Genomic DNA, 25,270 nt, shown 5'->3' with positions numbered 1-25,270 from the left:
CTCCAAGTAGCATCCCTCAGATTACTTACCAAATACCAAGAGGAAAGTGTACAGTTACAATGGAGCCATGCAGTCACTGTCTTTACCGAGTGATCAAATTTAGCATTACTGACAGCAGGAGAATCTAAGATATGTGTCCTCTATGAGGTGTGATAAAGAGGTACACACGTCTTGCAAAAAATGCTTAACACTGAATCTAGTCGTAAGGGGAAGATCTAACAAGTCCAGAAGGAGGAACATTCTACCAGACAACTGGCGGGGAGTCGGGACAAAATTCAGTGACAAGTTACAGAGGAGAGTGGAGGAGACTGTTCTGCAGTAAAAGAGCCGATTATAGCTCATGGGTTGAAAAAAATAATAAAAACGCATATCAAAGGAATTTCGGGGGCAGCTCGGGAAATTTGAATACGAATTATGTTAGATGATACTATGAAATCATTAATTTTCTAGGTTTGATCATATATGATGCTTATGTCGGGCTATGTCCTTATTCTTGGGAGATGCATACAGACGTCTGTGGGGGTGAAGTATCCGCAACTTTCAAATAATTCGTCAAAAATCAGTGTGCGGGGCTGTGTGTATGGAGACGGTGGGAGAGAGGCCAAATGTTAAGCAGTTAATGAACTGGAGGACGGCTATGCGAATGCTCATTGTACTACTCTTTAAACTTTTCTGTAGATATAAGCGTTTTTTTTTTTTTTAAATTGGGGCGGGGAACGCCGTTCAGGGAAGGCCAAGTGCAAAGGCATCCACGAGCCTTACGAAGGTAGCGACGTCGGGAAGGGACGGAAGAGACTTCTCAGAACAGCTTCCGCCCTTCCCGGGGCCCTTCCCTGTTGGCGGATCCAGTCACGTGGCTACGTGGCCCCGCCCACAGCTCCCAGAGGCCCGCGCGCGCCGCCGGCAGTTGGGCCGCTCCTTCCGGGCCGGCAGGCGGGTAAGTGGTCGTGCCGCGGCCATGGATGGCGATCCTCCACCGGTGGAGGAGCGGCGGCGGCTGCGGGAGGAGCTGAGCGAGTTCGTGGAGAGCTGCTGCCGGACGCTGGAGGAGGTGACGGCGTCGCTGGGCTGGAGCCTGGACCGGCTGGACCCCGGGGAGGAGGAGGCGGCCGAGGTGAGGGGCGCGGGGTCCTCCCGGGGGCCCTCAGCCTGCGGAGCCCCGGGCGGCGGCCGCGGCCCCGCGTCTGCAGGGCTGTGGGCGGCGCAGGATCCGGCCTGCAGCGCCCGACGCCCCCGGGATGCTCGCACCCACCCCCGGGCTGCGCACCCCTGCGGAACCTCGCCCTAAGGAGCCGAGGGATCGCGGCGGGTGCAGAGCGGAGCGGATAGCCGGGCTGGGGTGTGACTGGGAGATAAGCGGGCGGGTTCGGGGTGCTGCTCGCGGAGGCGGCGGCGGCTTGCCCTGTCATCTGTCGCGTGGATTCCGCACTTCCACCAGACTCGGTGTCGGGAGGGCTTGGGAGTGCAGGTCATCTTTCTCAGCCTCCAGACTGTGCACCGATTCCACGATTATTAAAGGATGTCAACCTAGAGTCGGTATTAGCAGCTCTCCTGGACGTTAGGAAGAGATGTAGGCAGGAGTATTGGGGTGAACAATCCTGATTTTTTTTTTTCTTTTTAATGGGATGGGAGGAAGGGAAGTGCTCCAGTGTGGCATCATTATTCATGCGGTCGACTATTCTTTCTGGGTTTACCATTTTGAAAAAACACTTTTGGGAATTCCCTGGCGGTCCAGTGGTTAGGATTCCGCGCTTCCGCTGCAGGGGGCCTGGGTTCAATTCAACCCCAGGCCTGGGAACTAAGATCCGGCGTGCTGCCCGGCCAGAGGAGAAAACAGCAGCAACACTTTTATTATTTGTTTAGAGGTATATTTGAAGCTGCGAATTCCATTGAGTGGGGCCTGCCAAGCCTTTCCACACCACTGTTTACCCAGCGATTTAGTAAATTTAGATTTCTTTTATTAACAGTTAAATAGAGCTTTGTATATGCCACTTACTATAATTACCTCCTTTAATATTCATAGTTACCCTATGAGGTAGGTACCGTTAGCCACTTTTTACAGATGAGGAAACAAACCAGAAGAGGTGATACTTTGTCCCAGGACACATTGCTGAGAGGTGGCAGTTAGGATTTGAACCCCCAGGCATTCTGCTCTGAGAGTCCCTGTGCCTACTTGATATGCTGCCGCTCTAAAACTCCTCTCTGAAGTTCCAAAATTCGGGCAATCGGCTGTGGGTGTGTATCTGACCTTTGCAAAACCAGTGTCTGATATTCAGGAGAGGAACTGGCTTAAACATCCTGGTAAGTGACATTCATACTTCCTAGACCAGGTGCAGTCCAGATAGGCAGTGAATCTTTACTTTTCTGCTGGAGTGTTTTCATACTGAAGCTGAGTGAACAGCGTCACAGTTCCCATCCTCACAGAGCTCAGCGGCTGGTGGTGGTGATGAGGGGGAATACAGAGAGATCAGCCGCTACATTGTAATGTGATAAAGTCTGTGAAGGCTGGGTTGGAATTGCTGTAGTGCCGGTTATTGTAGGCTGTGAGGGGATGGCCAGGACTTCCTGGGTAAAGTGAATTCTAAGCTGATAAATGAAAGTGAACTGAATTAGCTACTGAAGCACAGAGAAAGCATCAACAGCATGTGTAGAAATCCAGAGACAAGGGTGTGGTGAAACCTCCGGTAGTTAAGGATAGCTAAGAGCATAGGCTATGGGGAAGGAGGGGAATGATGGTCAGTAGGGGCCAGACCTTAAAGATCCTTGTGTCAGCCGTGTTAAAGAATCTGGATTTTTTTTTTTTTTCTTAATGAGAACAGTGGGGGAGGCATGGAAGTTTTTGTTTTTTTCTTTAATTTATTTATTTTTGATTGCCTCGGGTCTCTGTTGCTCCACATGGGCTTTCTCTAGTTGCGGCGTGCAGGGGCTACTCTTCTCTGCTGTGCGCGGGCTTCTCATTGCGGTGGCTTCTCTTGATGCGGAGCACAGGCTCTAGGCGCGTGGGCTTCAGTAGTTGTGGCTCGTGGGCTCAGTAGTTGCTGCACGTGGGCTTTAGAGCGCAGGCTCAGTAGTTGTGGTGCACGGGCTTAGTTGCTCCGCGGAAGCCCCGCATGGAAGTATTTTAAGCCAAGGCATATCATGATTATACTTGCCTTTTAATAAAATAATAATTGCTTATATTTATTGAATACTTACTATTTACCAGGTCCAGTCCAAATTGCTTTATGTGTATAAACTCATAGCTCTGTGAAAGAGGTCCTGCTGTTACACCCCTTTTATAGATGAGGAAACTGAGGCAAAGTAAGGTTCAGTACCTTGACTAAGTTCATATAGTCAGTAAGTGGCAGACCTGGGATTCAAGCTAGCTGCAGTGTGGAGAATGGAGAACAGCCAGACTGGAAGTGGAGAGAGCAGTTAGGCAGTGGCCCTTGTAACCCAGGAGGGAGGTGATGATCTCCTGCATGGGGACATGGCAGTGGGCATGGATTATGTGGAAGGATTTCAGAGTTCGTTAGGAGGAAAAAAGACTAGCTGATTGGTAGGTGAGGTTGTCCAGGCAGTGAGTGTAAACACATCTTTCAAGAGTTGGGCTTTGATGGGTTGAAGAGGGGCAGAGACTGTAAGGGGGAGAGAGAATGAGGGAGGGTTTTTTTTTTTCCTTCTGTGTACATACACTCACACAGGGGCGTTGGGAGAGGCCTACGGAAGAGGATATAAAAACATTTAATGGTATAATTATTTCCTTAAAAATTATGTACCTTTTTTCTTTGCTTCTGTTTGATCTTTATAGGATGAAGTTGCCATATGCCCTTATGATTCCAATCATCGCATGCCTAAGTCGTCTCTAGCAAAGCACATGGTATCTTGTAGATTGAGGAAACTGGGCTATACCAAAGAAGAAGAGGTACCATATATCTATTATGTGTATGTTGTGTAATTCATACCTTAATAAATTCACAGTATTTGGAAGGTACAGTGTGATGTTTTCTGACAAAATAATAGTCATTTGAGGGGTGCAATGGTACTTGCCTCATTTTTCAAATTATTGCAAGAAATGTTTAAATGATATTAATCTATTGTTGGTTTATCTCAAATCTTAAAATAGTCATGATAGTGAAAAACACTAAGATTTTTTTTTTTTTATTGTTTAGGGTAAAATGTATAATTCTGACTTTTTCTATGAGAATGCGAAGATACCTTCAGTTACCTTGAGTAAGTATTGATATAATTTTAAAATATCTTAGTGTAGCTGTACCTGTATAGGTATTGATATTTCTTTTTTTAAATTTATTTATTTTTATTTATTTTTGGCTGCATTGGGTCTTCGTTGCTTTGCGCGGGCCTTCTCTAGTTGTGGCGAGCGGGGGCTGCTCTTCATTGCGGTGCACGGCCTTCTCGTCGCAGTGGCTTATCTAGTTGTGGAGCACGGGCTCTACGCGCGTGGGCTTCAGTAGTTGCGGCTCGTGGGCTCTAGAGCGCTCTGTAGTTGTGGCGCATGGGCTTAGTTGCCTCTTGTCATGTGGGATTTTCCTAGTCTAGGGACCGAACCCGTGTGCCCTGCATTGGCATGCGGATTCTTAAATGCTGTGCCACCAGGGAAGTCCTAATGTTTCATTTTTGAATTATCAAAAGAATGGACTTTATAAGTATACTTATGGTTGGTTAAGAAGGGTTTTCTTTTTTTTTTTTTAAGATTTTTTTTTTTGATGTGGAACGTTTTTTAAAGTCTTTATTGAATTTGTTACAATATTGCTTCTGTTTTATGTTCTTTTGGTTTTTTGGCTGCGAGGCATATGAGATCTTAAGCTCCCCAACCAGGAATCGAACCCGCACCCCCCGTATTGGAAGGCGAAGTCTTAACCACTGGACTGCCAGGAAAGTCCCAAGAAGGATATTTCCTATAGTGACACTAGTTTGCTCAATCTGAAATTTAGAGACCAGGCTTATAATAGGCAATGAAAATCTTCCAAAGCTTTGTACAATAGGACAGATGCCTTCCTTCTTGATTATAACAAAAATCTGTCCACACACATAATTTGACGATAGAACTGAGGATGGAAATGTGTTCCAAGTGTTCACAGCATACATAGAGGTTAAAATCTTGGACTTTGGAATCAGAATGCCCTGAGTCAAGTAATTTTGTCACTAATAGTTGTGTGACTTTCAGTACGGTAATTAACCTGTTAGTTGCCTAAATTTCTTTATAAAATGCGGATGATGATAATAGCACCCTTGTGAGGATTAAATGATGTAATGATATATGTAATATGGTTAGAATACTGCCTGACACTTAGCTGGAATTCAAGAAATGTTAGATATTATATTGGTTGATAAAATTTGTAGCAGCTACTGCTGCATGCTTGATTATAGTGTTTTCTGAACTGCTTGAAGTCTGGTTACTTACTGGATTCTAGGTAGATCTGAAAGAATTCTGCATTCAGAGTACCTTGGCAGCACTGTGGGTGTTAAGATTCTGGAAGGTTTCTCAATGTGCCCAGGGAGCTTGGATTGGAACCCAGTTAATTTCATTGTGGACACTGACAATTCATATTGTATTTATGGATTTTTTTGACAGATAAGGACTCACAATTCCAGATAATTAAACAAGCTAGAGATGCAGTTGGAAATGATGGTGATTATTATAATCAAAGTAAGTGGCATCAAAGTTTGAACTAATTAATAAAACTTTTTCTTCCATAGCACATGTTTCTAATTTTCAAGAGAAATCTTACGAGAACAGTTATGAGAAAGGCTAAGTTTTATATTTGACATTAGACTCAGTGCTTGGTGTCAGCTTCATTTGTTAGATATATTCCACTGAGATACACCAGTCTCACCAGAACACTGTTTTAGCTAGGGATTCATGCTTTGGAATTACCTAATAGGTGAGATTGCCTCGTAGATAAATTTTTTTTAATTATGATTATTTAGTAAATAAATCCCACTGAGTAGACTGTCTCACCCTGACATTTCCCCTCTCTCTTGAGAATTAACCCAGCGTTAAATGTAGGAATGTCGAAATGCAACGTAAGAGGAAAGGCTCGGGCTAATCTGTCCCCACAGCTACTCCTCGGTGAAGCACAAACAGCGGTTTTATATACAATTTCAGAGGGTTTGTGGATCCCTGCATGCCCAGGCTGGCTTAAGAGTTTCTGCCTGGGACTTAACTTCAGCAGAGACTAGGTTAGAATTTTTAAGTTTGAGCTTCTAGGAAATTGAAAGAAACCTTAATCCTTCAAAATCATAGAAGAAAACAAGTAAATGCAGTTAACAGATTTCTGACTCTAGGTAGACCATCCAGCCAAAGCTGACTGGCTCTGATAAGAATTCTCAGTTGACTTCCTTAAGCCTCCTGAAGGTAGCTTTCTCTGGACATCTTACCTTTTTCTCCCTCACTCTTCTTTTTAGCTGAATGATACTCACTAGCCCATAGTTAGGATTTCTTTTCTCCTGTGTTGATGTTCAGGGTCTTAATCCCATTGTTCTAAGCCAGTATCTGGGCTTCATTTCTCCCTCAGTTGCCCTGTGGCTGCAGAAGGAAGACGTCTTCTTAGTCTGCCTTAGATTGGTTCCTCGGAACAGCCAGAAGCCTATTGCTTGTACTTCCTGTTTTGAAGATCCCATTTAGTACTTTTTGTGCTAAATTGCAGGTTTTATTCTTTGAGGGAGACATTTGACTCTCATCTTATTTGAAGAGATTACTGAGCTATAGTCAGTCAAGCCTTTTTTGACCCCTGTTCAGTTAGTGAACCAATTAAAAAAGTAAAGGATTTTGGTTTTGTTTTTTTTTTTTTTTGGAGGGGTTATTAGTTAAAGGACTTTTTTTGACCTTAGCTAGTTAGATAGATTTACTGAATTTATTTTAGAGTTGAAAGAGAACTTGGAGATAATCTAATCCAGCTTCTGCTTTTTACAGATCAGGAAACAAATCCTGTCTGATAGAGATGATAAAGTTCTGGGGTGCTTGTTCTAAAGGTTCTCAGTGCTTTTATATTTTAGAAGAGAGTTTTTTTATTTTTCAAAGCTCTCTTATTCATTTCATTTCCCTTTGACAACAAACTTGTGATAGGTTGAACAAGTATTTGCTCTTTCATATTAGATGAAGAAATAGAGGCACACAGAAGTGAATTAACACCCCTTTGCTATAATATAGGAAAGCTGGATTGAGAGCCAAGTTCTGAATTTTGCAGATTTGCACCTTGAGTTTAATTTAAAAGCAAATAATTACTTTGAATGAATAGTTCTTTCAATAGATAGTTAAGAGGAACTTCTATTTGATTTTGAATTTTTGTATTATCTTAAATTAAGACTTCATTGTTAAGAATAACATGTTATATGATCTGTAACCCTCTTTTTAAAACTTTTTTTCATCTGTGTAGAGTTCTGCAATTTCTCAATAGAGATTAATTTTTGTGGCGCACTTATGTCTTACACATCTAAAATTTTTTACCCCAGGACAAAAATCTCTTTAATACTTTCTTATTGATGTTTACTTTGAAGGAAGAATAACTAACATTAATAGTTTTACATTTTCCATTTCATTAATGTTTTGTTTGTTATATACTAAATTGTCAGTTTTTTATGTTTTCATTTCATCAGTCACATCAGGTCTAAACTCAAGGTATAGAGTTCTCAATTCGTTAATCTTTGTCAAAGCTTGAACAGCCATTGGATCTACTTATTTATTTTCGGATATAGTTACTTTGGTTAATTTTATAACCAAGATACTAATTTCAGTCATAAACAGTCATTTTATATAGTTGGTGGTTTATCTTTTTCCTTCAATATTAAAAATTCAAGTTTCTGTACTTCAGTTTCATGGCATCTGTTTGGGTGGTGGCCGTGATTTGAACATCAGTGTACTATGATAAAGAACCCCAAAGAGACAGGAGATTATGGTTCTAGACCTGATCTGTTCCTACCACTTGTGAGATGTTGGCAAATCGTTTTACTTCCAAGGACCTCATTTCTTCATCTCCAGCGTTAGGAAATTGACTCTGTATGAATTCTTCGCAAAATTCTGAGTTTGTACCTTTAACACGAGTTAATGTTTAATATTGTTAAATATATTATTATTTAATATTAATATTTAATATTGTATCTCACACGTTTGAGATGCCCTGTGTTGGCAGAAAGGACTAACACAGAAGAATGAGAGTTCAAGTTATTGAAAAAGTAGATTAGAGTTTCAGTTTGGGATGATGAAAAAGTTCTGGAGATGGATAGACATGATGGTTGCACAACAGTATGAATGTACTAAATGCCACTGAACTGTACACCTGAAAATGGTTAAAATGGTAAATTTCATGTGTATATTTTAACCACAGTTTTTAAAAACTACTATACAAAAAGGTAGATAGAGGGTCACAGAATTAGTATGATTACAGCTCATTCAGATATACCTCTAAATTGTATAGAAACTTGCGTTTGAACTTTTACATTTTGTGGAAATGTAAGCTTATTTAAGTGTGTTTATTTTTTTGTGTGTCAGAAATATCTATGTTCTGAATGATTTGAATGCAGCTTGTTTAACTTTTCCTGTACTTTTTCTTTTTCAGTAATTGGGGTGAGTATAAAGAGGAATTAGGAACCTGAATGTACTCCTTATTTAAAGATATGCAGTATCCTTTTTGCAAATGATATCCTTTTAAAAGTATCACTCAAATTTCTAAACTTTATCTTAATCACTGTCACAATATTATAGTCTTGATTTGGAATTTTAGTTGAATTTCAAAGAATTTAACTATCAGTCTTGACCATACAGGAATTTAAGATGAATAAAGAAAACTCCAAAATATTTTAAGGAGGAAATTATACTTCTTTGTTTAAAAAGAGCAGAGAGAGGTTTATGTGGAGCTTGTTTATAATACATCAGTGTTTTCTAATCTTTTGTATTTTTCTCCTAGAATATATAACCTATATTCAGATAAATTGGGTTTATCAAAGCCATCTCATTTTTATATTATAAAATTAAATGTTTTAACATCTGGCTTTCCCTAGCGTCTACCAGAATTAGAGTAAGATTGATTGAAAAGGAGGGAACCCTCCTTCCGCACTAATTCAGAAGCCTTCTGCTAGTACAGATGCTTATCTGTAGCTGTTACACCACGGACTGAGATTCAGTGTAGCTCTCGTCTTAATTTGTAGACAAATGTAAAGTCATCTCTTTTCTTGTGTTGTCATGCTTAGTTCATAGGGTGCTCTCATTTGAATTTTTGTTTTGCCTCTTTACCTAGGAAGTCAGTGAGATTAAACTTTATCAAATATAAGTATTTGAGAAGAGCTACTGATTTTACATTGTTCTGTGAACCTGAGTTATTACTTTAGGGTAACTAGCAAACATTAAAAGGATTCCTTTAGTAGCTCATGTTCTTTGTTTGCATTTGTGAGTAATGAAGTCTAGAAAGAATCATTTTAAATTGCTTTATTTACAGTTACAGTAATTTTTTTGTTTCTTTGAGAAAATTTGAATCTCAAAACAAATTTTCTTCAATGTTTAATACATCATATCAAGGTATTGTATTTACTTTTTTTCATTAATGAGCAGATTTTAGAAAGTTCTATGACTTTGGTGGGGGGGGTATCGTTAACGTTTTTCACTTAATTTGGTGAAGTCAATATGCTGCTGCTTCCGAAAATTAAATCAGGGTTAGTCTCAGTCTGTCTTTCTCTGGTCTTTCTTGGGATTTCTGCTACTTAACTGTTTCTTGGTCCCTAGCTCTAAGTCATTGCACAAATGGGATGTATTTTGACTATGGAACATCTAGCTTGATGTCTCTCTTAAAAAATGATATTTTTTACACATTTTTCATATTTCTATAATTTATCTTCAAAGGGACTGTAATGTGTATTACCTATTAAAAACATTTTTTTCCCAGCTTTTATGGGGAAAAGCATATAGACAGAAAGAAAGTTAATATCTACCTTTACAGTATGGGTAGCCTTTTAAAAGTTTTTTTTCTTAGCAAATTGTCTCATGGTTATTACTGCCTGCCTTCATGGGATCTGTCTTAACATTGTTGGAAAGAATAGCAAACGTCCACAACAGCAAACATTCTGTGGATGTAGCATTCAGGATAGAGTCAATGTTGACCGTTATCACACAGATTGATGTTTTGTATGTTTAGGGATTACTATGAAAACAGATTGCTTGTGTTAATTTAATGTTGCATTATTACAGCGCATGTTTAAAGATAAGTATAGTAGATCATAAATCCACAAAGCTTCATGTATTGTTTATCCTTGTGATTTTATTTTTACTCTAGGGATGTATTCTTCATTGCCTGTTGAAGTTCCTCTGAATCACAAACGGTTTGTTTGTGATCTAACCCAAGCCGATCGTCTTGCCCTCTATGATTTTGTAATTGAGGAGACAAAGAAAAAACGGTCAGATTCTCAAATTATTGAAAATGACAGCGATCTCTTTGTAGACTTGGCTGCCAAAGTCAATCAAGGTTTGAGACGAATATCATAGTTTTCTATTTCTTAATTGTCATTCCGTCCTTTGAGTGTTATTAAGATGACTTGTCAGGCCACTTTGAGTTGGAATAGGATGGTTTTGTATCATCTGTCATTCACATATATATTAAGATGTTTACTTAGTACTTGAAATTTTGCTCTCTGATTGTTACATTAAGCATACCTTACTTCTGTGAGAATGTTCCTTGAGCTGGGCTGTTACTTTAATCTCTGTACCTAAGCACTGTTATGTTCAATTAATGGTTAGAGAAAAGGAGTGATATAAAACTTAGTCCACTTATATAACAGAATTTTCAGAATATTTTTGAGTGCTATATTATTACAATACATTAAAGCATGTTGAAATATCAGATGATTATGGTGTTCCTTCCCACTAATTCATAAGAATTTATAGCTTCTGAGGATGTAATAATTTTATTTTGTTCTTTTATTAGATAATAGTCGGAAAAGTCCAAAATCTTACCTTGAAATCCTGGCAGAAGTGAGAGATTATAAAAGAAGACGCCAGTCCTATAGAGCTAAGAATGTTCACATAACCAAGAAGTCATATACTGAGGTATGTTTGGCATAATTTTATGGAGCTTTGTCGAACACAGAGATTTCCCTTAGATACTTATCCTCTGTCCCGTGGATTTCCACAGTTCCTTAGAGGTTTTCTGAGCGGAAGTGGCTCCACGGTGGCCACACCTGCTTTGCATTTGCTCCATCACTCTCAGACCCACCCTTTACCAGACAAAGGCTTTTCAGGGTACAAAGCCCTTCTATAAAGAGGTTGTGCAGGGCTTCCCTGGTGGCACAGTGGTTGAGGGTCCGCCTGCCGATGCAGGGGACACGGGTTCGTACCCCGGTCCGGGAGGATCCCACATGCCGCGGAGCGGCTGGGCCCATGAGACATGGCTGCTGAGCCTGCGCGTCCGGAGCCTGTGCTCCGCAACGGGAGAGGCCACAACAGTAGGAGGCCCGTGTACCAAAAAAAAAAAAAAAAAAGAAAGAAAAGAAAAGAAAAGAAAAGGTTGTGCAGTCTTACAAAAACACTGCTTTTGAGAAAGTGGTATTACATCACGATGAGGACATAGATTTTGGCTTTAGACAGACCTGAGCTTGAGTTTTGATTCTGCAATTTATCATTGGCTCTTTGACTTGGGCAAATTATTTGAGCTTTTCAAGATTCAGATTTTTTCATTTTATAGTAATACAGACTGCAGGGTTATTGTGAGAAGTAATTGAAATAATGCTTATGGACAAAGAAATTGTTCAGTGAATATCTTTTTTGGCAGAAATTTTAGTGTGCGTTTATGTACTTTACTAAACATTTGGGCTTAAGAAATGTCTTGGTATAAATTATTTGTAATTTATATTATAAAATAATTTTATGTATATTATAAAATTTAAGTACATTAACCTCTTGATGTATATCTAGACTTATTTTCAGATGTCATTTAGTGGGTAGAGTTGATGAATTTTTGGTACACGAATCACCTTGCCTAAACACTGTAAATAATTTCCTCATTGAATCTCTAATTGTTCCCATGTCATTTCTTCCTTACTTTTATGATTCCAGAGACCTTCCATAATCTGGCCTCATTTTACCAAGCGTTTTCTTTTGTTTTAGTCAAGCATGTCTGTTAAAGTGTATCTGACCACACGTATTTATTCTTACCTCAGTATCCTAATACACGTTGTCTCATCTGTGGTGCCTTTTGTTTTGCTGTTTAGAAACTTGATGCCCACTCACTGTTTCCATGAGGTGTTGATGGCTCTGAGCCAGCTGCTGGCTTACTGCACTCATGCTCTGTACCGACAGCTTAGCACTTGGTTTTATGCTGTGCTTTTTACAATTAAAGTACATGTTTTAGACTTACCTTACTCGGGCATCGCCCTAGTGAGTCTTACAGTCCCTCAAATCCTTGGTGGTTCAACACTTGTTTCTTCTCTGGTCTCATAACCTTGAACTCAAGTATCAGTGTCGTTGCTAAGTGCTCTTTACAATTTTATGGTTAACTTTTTTTTCTTTTTAATAAATTTATTTATTTAATTTTTGGCTGCGTTGGGTCTTCGTAGCTACGCACGGGCTTTCTCTGGTTGCAGCGAGCAGGGGCTACTCTTCGTTGCGGTGCACAGGGCTTCTCACTGCGGTGGCTTCTCTTGTTGAGGAGCATGGGCTCTAGGTGCATGGGCTTCAGTAATTGTGGCACGTGGGCTCAATAGTTGTGGCTCGCGAGCTCTAGAGCACAGGCTCAGTAGTTGTGGTGCACGGGCTTAGTTGCTCCGCAGCATGTGGGACTTTCCCGGACCAGGGCTCGAACCCGTTTCCCCTGCATTGGCAGGCGGATTCTTAACCACCGCGCCACCAGGGAAGTCCCTGAGTAGCTCTGTTATCTGAAATTCGGTACTTAACTCTCTGTAGGTGATTCGGGATGTGATCAACGTGCACATGGAGGAACTCGGCAGCCAGTGGCAGGAGGAGCAGGAGAATGCAGAGGATGATGCGGAGAAGTACGTCAGTGCGTCAGTTGGTGAAAATAGTTCTGTTTTTATTCTGTCACCCGTAATCGTTCAACTGAACTTTAGCGCCTCCGAGACCATTAGTAGCATGCTGTGATTCATCAGAACACTTACTGTTCTTGATTTTACCACAGTTGTGAAACATGCCATTAAGAGCTACGTTTCTTTGCCCGCCCTCTTATCTGGAGTGCAGGGTTATACGTGTTTAGTCTCTGTCTGTCACTGGTCTGATACAGAATATTGAGCTTTAGGCTGGTCTGTACTGGAGACCATAGTTAAAACTGTTTAATGTTCTTTCTGTTTCAGGAATGAAGAAAGGCGGTCGGCTTCAGTAGACTCACGGCAGTCTGGGGGAAGCTATCTGGATGCGGAGTGTTCACGACATAGAAGGGATCGGAGTAGGAGCCCGCATAAACGCAAAAGAAACAAAGAGAAGGACAAACACTGGGACTCAAGAAGAAGGAAAGAGAGGTAAGCCCGGCACTGCGTCATTCGCTGTCGAATTGTTGATGCTTGAGAAGCAAAAGGCCCTTCTCTCATAGGCCATGCTGAGGACATGGCTTGTAAGTAAATTAAGGTGAGGAGAGTAAACAATTGATGAAGATTCTTAACATTCATCCTGTTTCAGTTCAAATATCCACAGCTCTACCTGCCTGATTGGTACGGTTTCCCTTTTTGATTACTTGTTTCCTCACCAGGAGATGGGAAAGTAATGTCTAGGTAGAAAGTTAACCATGTTAAAAAGGTGTTTGCCTAGATCTTTCTTCAGTCCTTTCTGTGTCCCTCCCTCCCTTTCTTGTTTCGCTTTCTCATCCTTTCTTTCTCTTGCTAATTCATCAGATAAAGGATGTTATAAAGTCAGAGAGGAGGTCTAAGCTTTAATGGCAGTCAGTTTTGCCCTTGTTGGTATTCCTGATAAAATTCTGAAAGCTGCGGAGATATAAAGTAATACTGAAATAGTGAATTCAGATCGACCGAGGTCTGTTCCTGTATCCAGCTGCTTACTGGGCATCTACGTGGATCTCAAATTTGTCAGGTCTACGCCTGAACTTGACTTTTTCTTGGTCTGCTCTTCTTCCGCCAGTACTCCTGTCCTGGTTAATGGACGGCCATCATCTGTTCACCTAAGCCAGCAGTCGAGGACTCATGCTAGAAGCTCCCTTTTACTCCTTACCATCTGGTCCTAGTCGTCCGTTTTGTGTGAAGATGCCTCACATGCGCCTCCTCTCTCTGTCCTTAAGGCTGTCATCTGGAAAACGATGGCTGTGCTCCTCACTGTTCTCTCTGTAGGCTTGTCCCACGTGGATCCATCCCCGCCCTGCTGCCAGAGTGGACTTGAACCTCTTAAAACTCCTCAGTGGTAGAGTTCACATTCTTCGGAACAGCTCTCGAGCCCTCCCGGAGCAGGGCGCCTGCCTACCTACCTTCCTTGTATTTGCCCCTGCCCCGTGAACTACACACCTTCTGCTCTGGCCAGCCCGCATTCCTCACAACTCCCCACCCGCACTGGGCCTCGTCCGTGCCTTTCCACCTCGTGTTCCGCTGCCTGGTGGTTGTTGTTGTTGTTGAATATTTATTTATGTGTTTGTTTGGTAGCACCGAGTCTTAGTTTCGGCATGTGGGCTCCTTAGCTGCAGCTCGCTGCCATTCGAACTCTTAGTGGCGGCACGCACATGGGATCTAGTTCCCTGACCAGGGACCGAACCCGGGCCCCCCTGCATTGGGAGTGCGGAGTCTTACCCACTGCGCCACTGGGGAGTCCTTTAAGCCTTCGGTAAACTCATCCTTTAAGACCCAGCTTAGTCATGCCCATGAAGCCTTTTTCACTCATTCAGACAGAGCTGATCTTTCCCATTTTGTTACCACTCTACCCAGCACCTACTTTTTATTGAACATAAGTTATTTCTCTCTCTACTAGACTGAGCTCGTTGAAAGCAGGTCCATGTCTTATTTAGTATTATTTGCACAGTGCTTGTCTAGCAATTGGCTTTTTTTTTTTTTTTTTTTGCGTTACGCAGGCCTCTCACTGTTGTGGCCTCTCCCGTTGCGGAGCACAGGCTCTGGACTCACAGGCTCAGTGGCCATGGCTCACGGGCCCAGCCGCTCCGCGGCATGTGGGATCCTCCCGGACCGGGGCACGAACCCGTGTCCCCTGCATTGACAGGCGGACTCTCAACCACTGCGCCACCAGGGAAGCCCTAGCAGTAGGCTTTTAAGTGACACCTCTCCAGGGCCAGTGGTGATCAGGATATTAGTAAGACTTACTGGTTTAATAATTTTGCTCATCTTATTATCATTCAGTTCATGGAGTTAAAGCTAGCTATGATTTAGTCCTCTTATAAAAATGAAATATTTGCTTAGTAAACCCTTTTGATTCATTTAATGCATGATAATCTGTGATAATTATGCACACGTTAACTTTTTTTTTAAATATATTTATTTTATTTATTTATTTTTGGCTGCATTGCGTCTTTGTCGCTGCGAGCAGGCTTTCTCTAGTTGCGGCGAGCGGGGGCTACTCTTCGTTGCAGCGCGCAGGCTTCTCACTGCGGTGGCCTATTGCAGAACACGGATTCCAGGCGCACGGGCTTTAGTAGCTGTGCGGGCTCAGTAGTTGTGGCTCGCGGGCTCTAGAGCACAGGTTCAGTAGTTGTGGCACACAGGTGTAGCTGCTCCGCGGCATGTGGGATCTTCCCGGACCAGGGCTCGAACCCATGTGCCCTGCATTGGCAGGCGGATTCTTGACCACTGTGCCACCAGGGAAGCCCCTGCACACGTTAACTCTTGATTAGCTATCAGAAATTGTGCTGTCTCACTTCTTCTGGTTGTCAGTGCTTCTTCCACTTAAGTAATTTTTGACACGTCCAGTCAGTCCCTATTGACTTACATATGTTAGATAACCTCAAAATCTAAACATGAGTAATCTTCCTTTAGAGAGGATAAACTGAGTATTAGCAGGAAACACTTCTCACTAGGATAGTCTTTGAGGGCCACCCTTGAGAGGGAATGAATTGTGGGAGCTGAGATGGGGGCCAGGGTGAGTAGATCAGACATCTGAACTCCTCCTATGACTCTAGCATCCTGTTTGCAATGAACTCTCAGGTCATCGACCGGGTACATATAGTCAGAGTTAATTTTAAAGTGTAACTCGAAACGCAGGTAAAGAATCCGTTTTCCTTATCCCCATCTCAATTTTGTCCTGTAGTTTTAATGAAGCATTTTTTATATCTACTCCTAAAAAAAGTCACTGATCAGTTTTAAGGGCATGTTTTAACTTGTTCTGGTTTATATCTGATGTCAGTATATTACTGTGAATTATTATTTTAAAGCTTTGATATTAAAATGCCTGTCATTTATAATTTTTTTTTCACCCCTTTCATTTCAGGGATGGGGAAAGACATCATAGTCATAAAAGAAGAAAGCAAAAAATATAAACGAAGTATTTGTGCGTGTATTAATTATGCTTATGCCATGGTAACCAGTATGCTGATGTTTTTATCATAATTGCTTTGAGTAGGAGAATGTGCTTACATGAACTGTTCAGTGCTCAGATCATTATTTTTCAACCAATACTTACATCTCAAACCATGAGTACATTGATTATGCCCTAGAAATTTGTTTTCCTTATATTTTAATGGATGATTGCCTCCTATTACTGATTTTGTTTCATTCTTTTTTTGATAATTTATGTTTCAGAAAATTCTTTAATTAAAGTGAATATTTAAACTATATAACTAATACATAAATGCATTCTTACTGTAAAAAATTAAACCTTGGGCTTCCCTGGTGGCGCAGTGGTTGAGAAGTCCGCCTGCCGATGCAGGGGACACGGGTTCGTGCCCTGGTCCGGGAAGATCCCACATGCCGCGGAGCGGCTGGGCCCGTGAGCCATGGCCGCTGAGCCTGCGCGTCCGGAGCCTGTGCTCCGCAATGGGAGAGGCCACAACAGTGAGAGGCCCGCGAACCGCAAAAAAAAAAAAAAAAGAAAAAGAAAAACCTTACAGATAAGGCTAAAGAATGCTTGGAGCACCACCTATGATCCCTGTGGCCACCCCAGGGGGTAACCACAGGTGAACTGTAAAAGGGAAAAACAACCCAAATATTCATCAAAAGGGGAAAGGCCTGGCTAAATAAAATGTGGTGTAGTCACATGATAGATTACTATATTGGACTTAAAGAAATAAACTGTATTATCATGAATAGATCTCAGAGACATGCTAAATGAAAATAAACAAGTTTCAGAAACATATGTACAAGTTATATCTATGTACAAAACAATACTGTACATCTTCTCTGGCTGTATATGTATGTAAATATATTTCTAAAGGTTCAGAAGAACTCATCCCAAACTCCCAACGGTGATTATTTGAGGGAGGAGGTATAAATGGGAGAGAGAAAGGATGGAAACCAGGATTGGGAGGATGGTCAAAGGGAACTTTAGCTTTATTCATTATGCATTAATTTTTAAAAAATAAGGTATTTGTGTTTCACTTGTTAATTAAAAATATACTGTCGTTTTGTTTTTTGTAAATAAAGTTGATTGAGGTACTGTTTACATACAGTAAAATACATTCATTTTAAGTGTACATTTCATTGAGTTTTGACAAACTGATACCCCCCCACACCATGTATCCTTCATCTCAGTCAAGACAGAGAACATTTCCTTCTCCCTCAGAAGTTCCCTTATACCCCTTTTCCCAATCAGTTTCTCTACCACCAGCCCTAAACAACCACAGATCTTCTTTTTGTTACTGTTGATTAGATACATCTTTTCTAGAATTCATGTAAGTGGAATGCTACAACACAGTACTTGCCTCTTCACAGACTGATCCATGTTGTGTGTGTCAGTAGTCTGTTCCTTCTCGTTGCTAATAGTATAGTCTATTGTATGCCAGATTGTTCAGTTGAAACTTTGGCATTAAATGTTAAACATCTCATGTCTGAAGAGCAGTATCTGCGAAACCCAGGTGAAGGATTCCAAGGTGGGTTCCAAATAGAAAGGAAACCTTGATTACGTGAGTAAGTAACTGACAACTCCAGAAAGGTTGACTGGTTTTAGATCAGATTGGCTGCTAGGTTCAGGTGTGGAAGAAGCTCTCCAATTTATAAGGTGAGAATCAACGGGTCGCTTGCCAGTATGAAGCCCTATTTAGTGCCGTTGTACTTAATTTCTAAGTATTTAAAATTCAGATTGAAAAGTCTTAAAAACAAGGACTTCGGAGTTACCATAATGTTGAGCTGTGTGACATTGCTGCCTTTGTAGGTCAAATCCATTTGAATGATCAGCAGTTTCATATAGTATAACTTAATTCATAATATTGTTTTTCATTATGATTTCAATGACTTTACTAACTAGAAGATGGACTTGGGCTTTTAGTAGGAGAGAGAGAAGGGGAAAGGAATAGGGTGGTGGGATCGGGGAAAAATAGGATAGTGTTTCTTTAATGTCTTGCTAGATTCACTTGTTTGCAAAAATTTGCCAAATTTTTGTTAAGGTGTCTCGGTTCATGAGGTATATCGGTCTGTAGTTTACTTGTAATGTCTGTCTGGGTTTTGGTATCAAGATGATGATGGCTGGGAAAGTTTCCTTCCTCTTTTTTTATCTGGAATTGTGAATAATTGATACTGTTCCTTTTTAAAAGGTATTTGGTAGAATTTACCAGTGAAGCCATCTGGGACTGGAGTGTTCTTTGTGGGAAGGTTTTTATCTATGAATTTAATATACTGAATCTATTTCAAGGTATCTGTTTCTTCTTGAGTCAACTTAGATAGAAAAAGAGATTGAATTAAGCCCACATTAAGCAGAAGGAAGAAAACAATAAAGAACATAAATCAGTGAAATAGGAAACTGGAAAGCAATAGAGTGAAAGAAACCAAAAACTAGTTTTTCAGAAAGGTGAATAAACGTGATAAGCCTCTGGGCAGATGACTCTAGCCAGGAGGAAAAAAAGAAATTAGTATCAAGAATGACTGTGGAGGTGTTGCTAAAGATTCTACAGACTTTAAAATGATAGGGAATATCATGCCAGTAAATTCAACAATTTAGATGAAATGGGTAAATTCCTTGAAATACACAAATTACCTAAGTTTACTCAAGAAGAAACATACCTCGGTCAATGTAATTTACCATATTGATGTGCTAAAGAAAAACCCTATGACCCTCCATAGATGCAGAGAAAACACGATAAAATTCAATACCTGTTTAGGGCTTAAAAAACACAAAACACTCTCGGCAAACTAGAAATGGAAGGGAACTGCCTCACCTTGCAAAGGGACATCTACAAAACATTGTAGATGTTTTAAAGTGAAGGATTGAATAATTTTTCCTATGACTGGGTGCAAGGCAAAGATGTCTGCTCTTGCCACTTCTATTCAACATTGTACTGAGGTCCTAACTGGTACAATAATGCAATAGAAAGAAAGAAAATGTGTATAGATTGGAAAGGATGAAGTAATAATTGTCTAAATTCACAGATGACATAATCACCTATGTAGAGATTTACCCAAAAAAAACCCTACTGGAACTCATAAATTTAGCAAGGTCAATTCATAAAAATCTATTATAACTTTTATATGCTAGTAATGAAAATTGGAAATAGCATCAATAAGCATAAAATACATAGGAAGAAATTTAATAAAGTATGTGTGAGACCTGCATGCTGAAAACCACAAATCTTCCTGAGAGAAATTAAAGACATAAATGAAGAGGTGCTGAAACTGAGGGTAGTCATCAGTTAGACCCATTAAACTGTAGCTTGCTTAATAAATAATGAACTGTAACTGCCTTCACTGATCAAGCTGGCTTTAACTTTAAGAAAAATTCCCTGCCTTCCAAGCATCAGGTAGCCTGGACAGTAAGATGTCTGCCCGAGTTGGTTTTCAGGAACTTGGTGTCAGCTGCGTCCAATTCAAGTTCGAGCTGGTTAAGATGGGTTGGGACCCTTGAGACCCTCCAGCTTGGGTGAATGTCCAATCGGTGACCTTTTGACGTCAAAGAGCTGAAAACTCCACCCTCGGAGTGTGTAGATGCTGCAGTTTTCTGAGTGTGAGTCCCATGGAGAAGCCTGTAGCTTAGTGGCGCCTGCGCATAACCACGATGACCTCACCTTTTTCTTCTTGCCAGTCACCTTTCCCACGCTCCCCATGCCTCAGCTTTATCCTGTAAGTATCCCAAGCCCTGGCCTTCGGGGAGGTGGATTTGAATTGTTCTCCCGGCCCCTCGTGAATAAACCTCTTCTCCACTGCAGACCTCAGCATCTCAGCGTTTGGCTGGCTGCGTGTCGGGCAAACAAACCTGGTTTGATAACAGCACCATGCTCACAGATGAGAAGATAACATGTTTAAGGTACCCGTTCTCTCTAGATTGAACAACTTTCAATGCAATTGCGGTACATTCCCAGCAGGCTTTTTTTTTTTCTTTCTTTCTTGAAAGCATAATGCATTTTAAAAACTGATAAAATATACATAACATAAAATACATCATTTTAAACAGTGTTAAGTGCACAGTTCAGTGACAGTAAGTACATTCACATTGTTGTGCAACCGTCACCTCTGTCCATCACTAGAACTTTTCCAGCTTCCCAAACTGAGACTCTGTCTCCATTAAACGCTCCCCATCCCTCCCCATCCCTCCCCACCCCAGCCCCTGGCAACTATCATTCTCCTTTTCCTCGCTATGAATCTGACTATTCCAGGGACCTCACATAAGTGGAACCATGCAATGTTTGTCCTTTTGTGTTTGGCTTATTTGTCGACAAAAAAATCTCATGAGAGTTGTGCGTTAAGTTTTATTCGGGGCAAAATGAAGACTATAGCCTGAGAGCATCTCAGATAGCTCTGAGAAACTGCTCCAAAGAGGTAGGGGGACAGGTCAGCGTTATATGTGATTTCAGTGAAGGGGACTCTGTGCAGTCACATATGTTGGCAGATGCTGGCTGCTGGTCACGAGGAGCAGATGTCACCATGAATGACTTCAGTGCTTTTCCAAATATGAGGAAATGCAAGAAGTGGGCTCATAAAATCTTCTGAAAATATCTATCTGAAGGCCTGTTCTGCCAGTTTTTCTCGGAGCACAGAGGGCCTCATTCCTGATCTCCACCCTGAACTCCTTTCAGGGCGTGTTGAAGGTCAGTGGCTGCAGTTGCTTGTGACCTAATCCTCGTAGAGGCGGACGGCAAGTGCCAATCTTTCGCCGGCGCGCTTCACCTCAAAGTTCACCCAGCGTTGTAGTATGCCAGCAGGATTTTTTTTTTTGATAGAAATTGACTTAAAAATTTATATGGACATGCAGTGGATCTGAAAGAGAACAGTTTAGGGAGGAAAAAGAATAAAGTTGGAACACTTATACTACTTGATTTCAAGATTTATTACAAAGTTACAGTAACTAAAACCGAGTGGTACTGGCAGCAGGGTAGCCATGTCGATGAATAGAACAGAAAAAAAAAATCTAGAAACAGATACACAGATATGTGATCAGTTGGTTTTCGACAAGCCACTGAGGTAATTGAACGAGGAAAGGGTAGTTCTACCAGCAAACGGTGCTGGGACAACAGGACATCCACATGGAGCACAGTGAACCTTGGCTTCTACCTTCAGCGATATACAAACAGTCTGAAGTGAACCGTAAACTTACATGTAAGAACTAAAGTATAAAATTTCTAAGAGAGAACGTAGCAGAAATTCTCTGTGACCTTTGGTTAGGCAAAGATTTCTTAAATAGGACACAGAAAGCATAAACCATAAAAGAGAAAATCCCTCGGTTGGATTTTATCAAATTAAACTTTTGCTCCTCAGAAGACACTGTTAAGAAAATTAACAGCAATTCCAGTTTCCTTCAGGGAAGGAACTTAACACTGAGGCTTTCCTATTAACAAGTCATGGCAGGCTTTCCTGTCTCACTTTTTTCCATCTGGAAGGACTCTGGGTTCTTCTTTGACTCTGTAAGGCAGTTTAAAGCACGTGTGTGGGGTTTTTTTTTTTTTTTAATTTATTTTTTATTTTTATTTTTCGCTGTGTTGGGTCTTGGTTGCTGCACGTGGGCTTTCTCTCTAGTTGTGGCGAGCGGGGGCTACTCTTCGTTGCGGTGCGCGGGCTTCTCATTGCGGTGGCTTCTCGTTGCAGAGCACGGGCTCTAGGCACACGGGCTTCAGTAGTTGTGGCGCGTGGGCTTCAGTAGTTGTGGCACACGGGCTCAGTAGCTGTGGCTCGTGGGCTCTAGAGCGCACGTTCAGTAGTTGTGGCACACGGGCTTAGTTGCTCAACGGCATGTGGGTTCTTCCCGGACCAGGGATCGAACCCGTGTTCCCTGCATTGGCAGGCAGATTCTCAACCACTGCACCACCAGGGAAGCCCCGGCCTCTTGACTTTTTCACCAATACATTCGATTCATTTCCTCCTGACTTAAATTTCTTCTTTCCTTTAAAGGAAATCGTGTTCATCCTTTCAGTCCCACCTGGAAATCTTGCCTGGTTAATCCAGCTCTCACTTTTTATGGAAACCTTAAAACACCACCTCTATGTATGCCTCTTCTTATAAGGACACTAATCCTATCAGATCAGAGCCCCACCCTTATGACCTCATTTATCCTTAATTACCTCCTTATAGGCCTTATCTCCAAATACAGTCACACTGGGGGGTAGGGTTTCAACATATGCATTTTGGAGAGGACACAATTCAATCCATAGCACTAGCTGGTGCATAGCAGAACCTGGTCTAGAATCCAAGCTTCCTAACTCTTATTCCCAATCCCTTTTCTGAATACTCATAAATATTGCTTCTCTTGACCCACTTACAGATTTGAGGGAGTATTAGAGGCTTCTTTAGTTTTCCATACTGAATCTACTATCCTCTAAAGCAGGGGTTGGCAAGCTACAGTCCACAGGTCAAGTCCAGCTGGCCACCTGTTTTTGCTCAGCTGCTGAGTTAAGAATGGTTTTTACATTTTTAAATGGTTGGGCAAAAAAAAAAAAAAAAAAATCCAAAGAAGAATACTATTTCATGACACATGAAAATCATATCAAATCCAAGTTTCAGCACTTATAAAAAATGTTTCCTAGAGCACAGTCATGCCCATTTGTTTACATATTGTCTGTGACCGGGTTGGAGCTACAAGGGCAGATCTGAGTAGTTGTGGCTGAGATGCTGTGGTCTCCAAAGCCTAAAATGTGTACTGTCTGCCACTTTACGTAAAATAACTTGCCCACCCCTGATCAGAAAACCTCGGTTTTGTTCTCTTTTCTAAAAGAATGATAAATCGTGTGTGTATTTTAAGGTGAGTGACAGCATCCTGCAGCTTTTATTTTGACAAATTTTTGGATGTCCTAGTACCATGCAGCATAGTCCTATAACCTGGGGGCTCTTATGGGGCGCTTCTCACATGTCCCACTCAGGTGTGTGCTCAGAAGGGAGCCTGGGCTTGGGATCCAATGCTCTGCTTTTGCCGTCTTGGAATTCTTAATGATTTATCTTTGAATTTGTGTCTTGGGAGTGCAGTCAGATGGGATAATGGAGCACGTGATGGGGTGAAGCGTCTCCCCCTCCCACCTCCCACCTCCCAGGGATGGTCGTTAGTCCCCACTCCTCGTCCCTGCTCGGCGGGGGGAGCTTGGGCACATTTACCCCAGGGGAGGGGGTGTCCGGTGGGTGTCCGACACTCCATCTGTGACCGTCCTCATGCCTGTCGGAGTGTGACATTAAAAACAAATAAAACCCACCATGACAGGTCAGGAGAGATCATGGAAGAAAGGAAAAGCCTTTTTTGTTTTCCTGTGTTTTGAATAAGGGGCCCTGCATTTTTATTTTGTTCAGGGCCCTGTGAATTATGTAGCTGCTCTGTTCTTCTGACCCATAGCCTGGTGGTTTTATTGAATAACTATACGGATCCATTTGTCTGCATTAGAGAGTGTTGTTAGCACATAAAAAGGGAGATAGGTGGCACTTGTCTTTGCTCTTTTATTTTCACTCCCAGTATCAGCATTTTAAGATAATCACTCTTTTGATGTACTAACATTCTTTAATATCTATTTGGCAAGGAAACAAGGCATTCGTTCCGGAATTAAAGGCTAACATGGTCAAAAGTTATGAATTTTCCGTTTGGTGCAGAGTTTAGCCATATTACAGATACTTAGTGAATGTTTCTTTTTATGGTCTTTCCATCTAAGGATGGCCAAGTGTTAGATGAATGTACTATTCTGAGGAAAAAATGCATAAAGTTTTTAAAAAGTCAGTTTTGCTGAGACAAAAACTATGCATCCCTTGAAGGGCAATTGTTTTTCAATAACAATTTTGATATATTACAATTTTGATATATTACAGATCAAATGGAGTGCCCCAAACAGGAGCACAGCACATTTATACATGTAGATACTAGGCCCCCCCAGTCTCTTTGTCACGGAGCCCCCAGGTGATTCTCATGAAGCCGGCCTGGTCCTAGTTCATAGCCGTGGAGAACCCCCGCCCGATCCATTGGCTTGACGCAGTCAGGGTCGAATACATTTCATCCTCCTTCAAGGGTCTTAAGAAATTCTGATCTTTGAGGCAATTGTTTGATCAGTGGTTTGGGGAACATGAGGCTGGAATTGTCTAGAAGAAATTTTATTTCATTTATTTCTTAGAGGGGAAGGGGTATATAATGAGTGGAAAGGATTTCTTTTGATGAAAGACCTACGTGAATAAAATGGTAGGTTTCTGCTTTTAAAAACATGTTTAGATGAGTTCATTTCTGAATAATTTTGATATTGAGTTTTACTCTTATGTTAGAAGTTCATATCTTCCTTTATTCATTGGTCTTGCAGGGAAGAAGGCAATGATATATGAGGATTCTTGGTTATTCTTGATTATTAGGCAGTTGGGCAATCATTCTTGATTATTAGGCAATTCAAGACCTTATTAGTCAATTTACAGTTGATATACATTTCCTGCCTCTCCCCCCAGAGCCCGTTTCACTCTCCTAAACATCTCCTCCATAAGCAGGAGCAAGGGATTAGCAATGAAATACAAGCACATGCGGTGTTGCTGTGATCTGCTCAATGTATAATTTGGGGATGCACTGAATGTACTCAGTGTCCTTGTGGTTGTTAATGCTCTCTGACTTTAAAATGAAATGCAGACAAAACCCCAAATCAGATAGCAGTCAGTCACTCTAATGAGAGTTTGCATAAATATATTCCCTCTGCTGGGCTTTGAAATTTTGAAACGTATCTCTCAGAATGAAAGGATTTGTTTACCTTAAAGGAATTGGAAGTCTCAGAATGCAGATGATGGGGAAGGTTTTATTTTTTATTTTTTT

The 25,270-nt window shown here is 41.2% G+C and overlaps 1 protein-coding gene across 2 annotated transcripts; it reads left to right on the top strand.

The window, feature by feature from the left end:
• The first annotated feature begins 907 nt into the window (after nt 1-907).
• SNRNP48 (small nuclear ribonucleoprotein U11/U12 subunit 48) lies at nt 908-17,559 on the top strand. 2 transcript variants are annotated; one of them, XM_060163729.1, is made up of 9 exons: nt 908-1,114; nt 3,791-3,904; nt 4,152-4,212; nt 5,576-5,650; nt 10,266-10,454; nt 10,914-11,035; nt 12,887-12,975; nt 13,291-13,455; nt 16,370-17,559. In XM_060163729.1, exons 1-9 carry the CDS (start codon nt 959-961, stop codon nt 16,416-16,418), a joined length of 1,020 nt encoding a protein of 339 aa, XP_060019712.1. In that variant the 5' UTR covers nt 908-958; the 3' UTR covers nt 16,419-17,559. The 2 variants fall into 2 exon arrangements, with proteins under 2 accessions (XP_060019712.1, XP_060019713.1); XM_060163730.1 differs by having other exon boundaries at nt 918-1,051.
• Nucleotides 17,560-25,270: the final 7,711 nt, after the last annotated feature.

Source organism: Lagenorhynchus albirostris, chromosome 10, assembly GCF_949774975.1.
Source record: "Lagenorhynchus albirostris chromosome 10, mLagAlb1.1, whole genome shotgun sequence".
In the NCBI taxonomy this organism is placed as follows: Eukaryota; Metazoa; Chordata; class Mammalia; order Artiodactyla; family Delphinidae; genus Lagenorhynchus; species Lagenorhynchus albirostris.
Note: the sequence above shows the minus strand (reverse complement) of the source record. Positions and strands in the feature narration are given on the sequence as shown.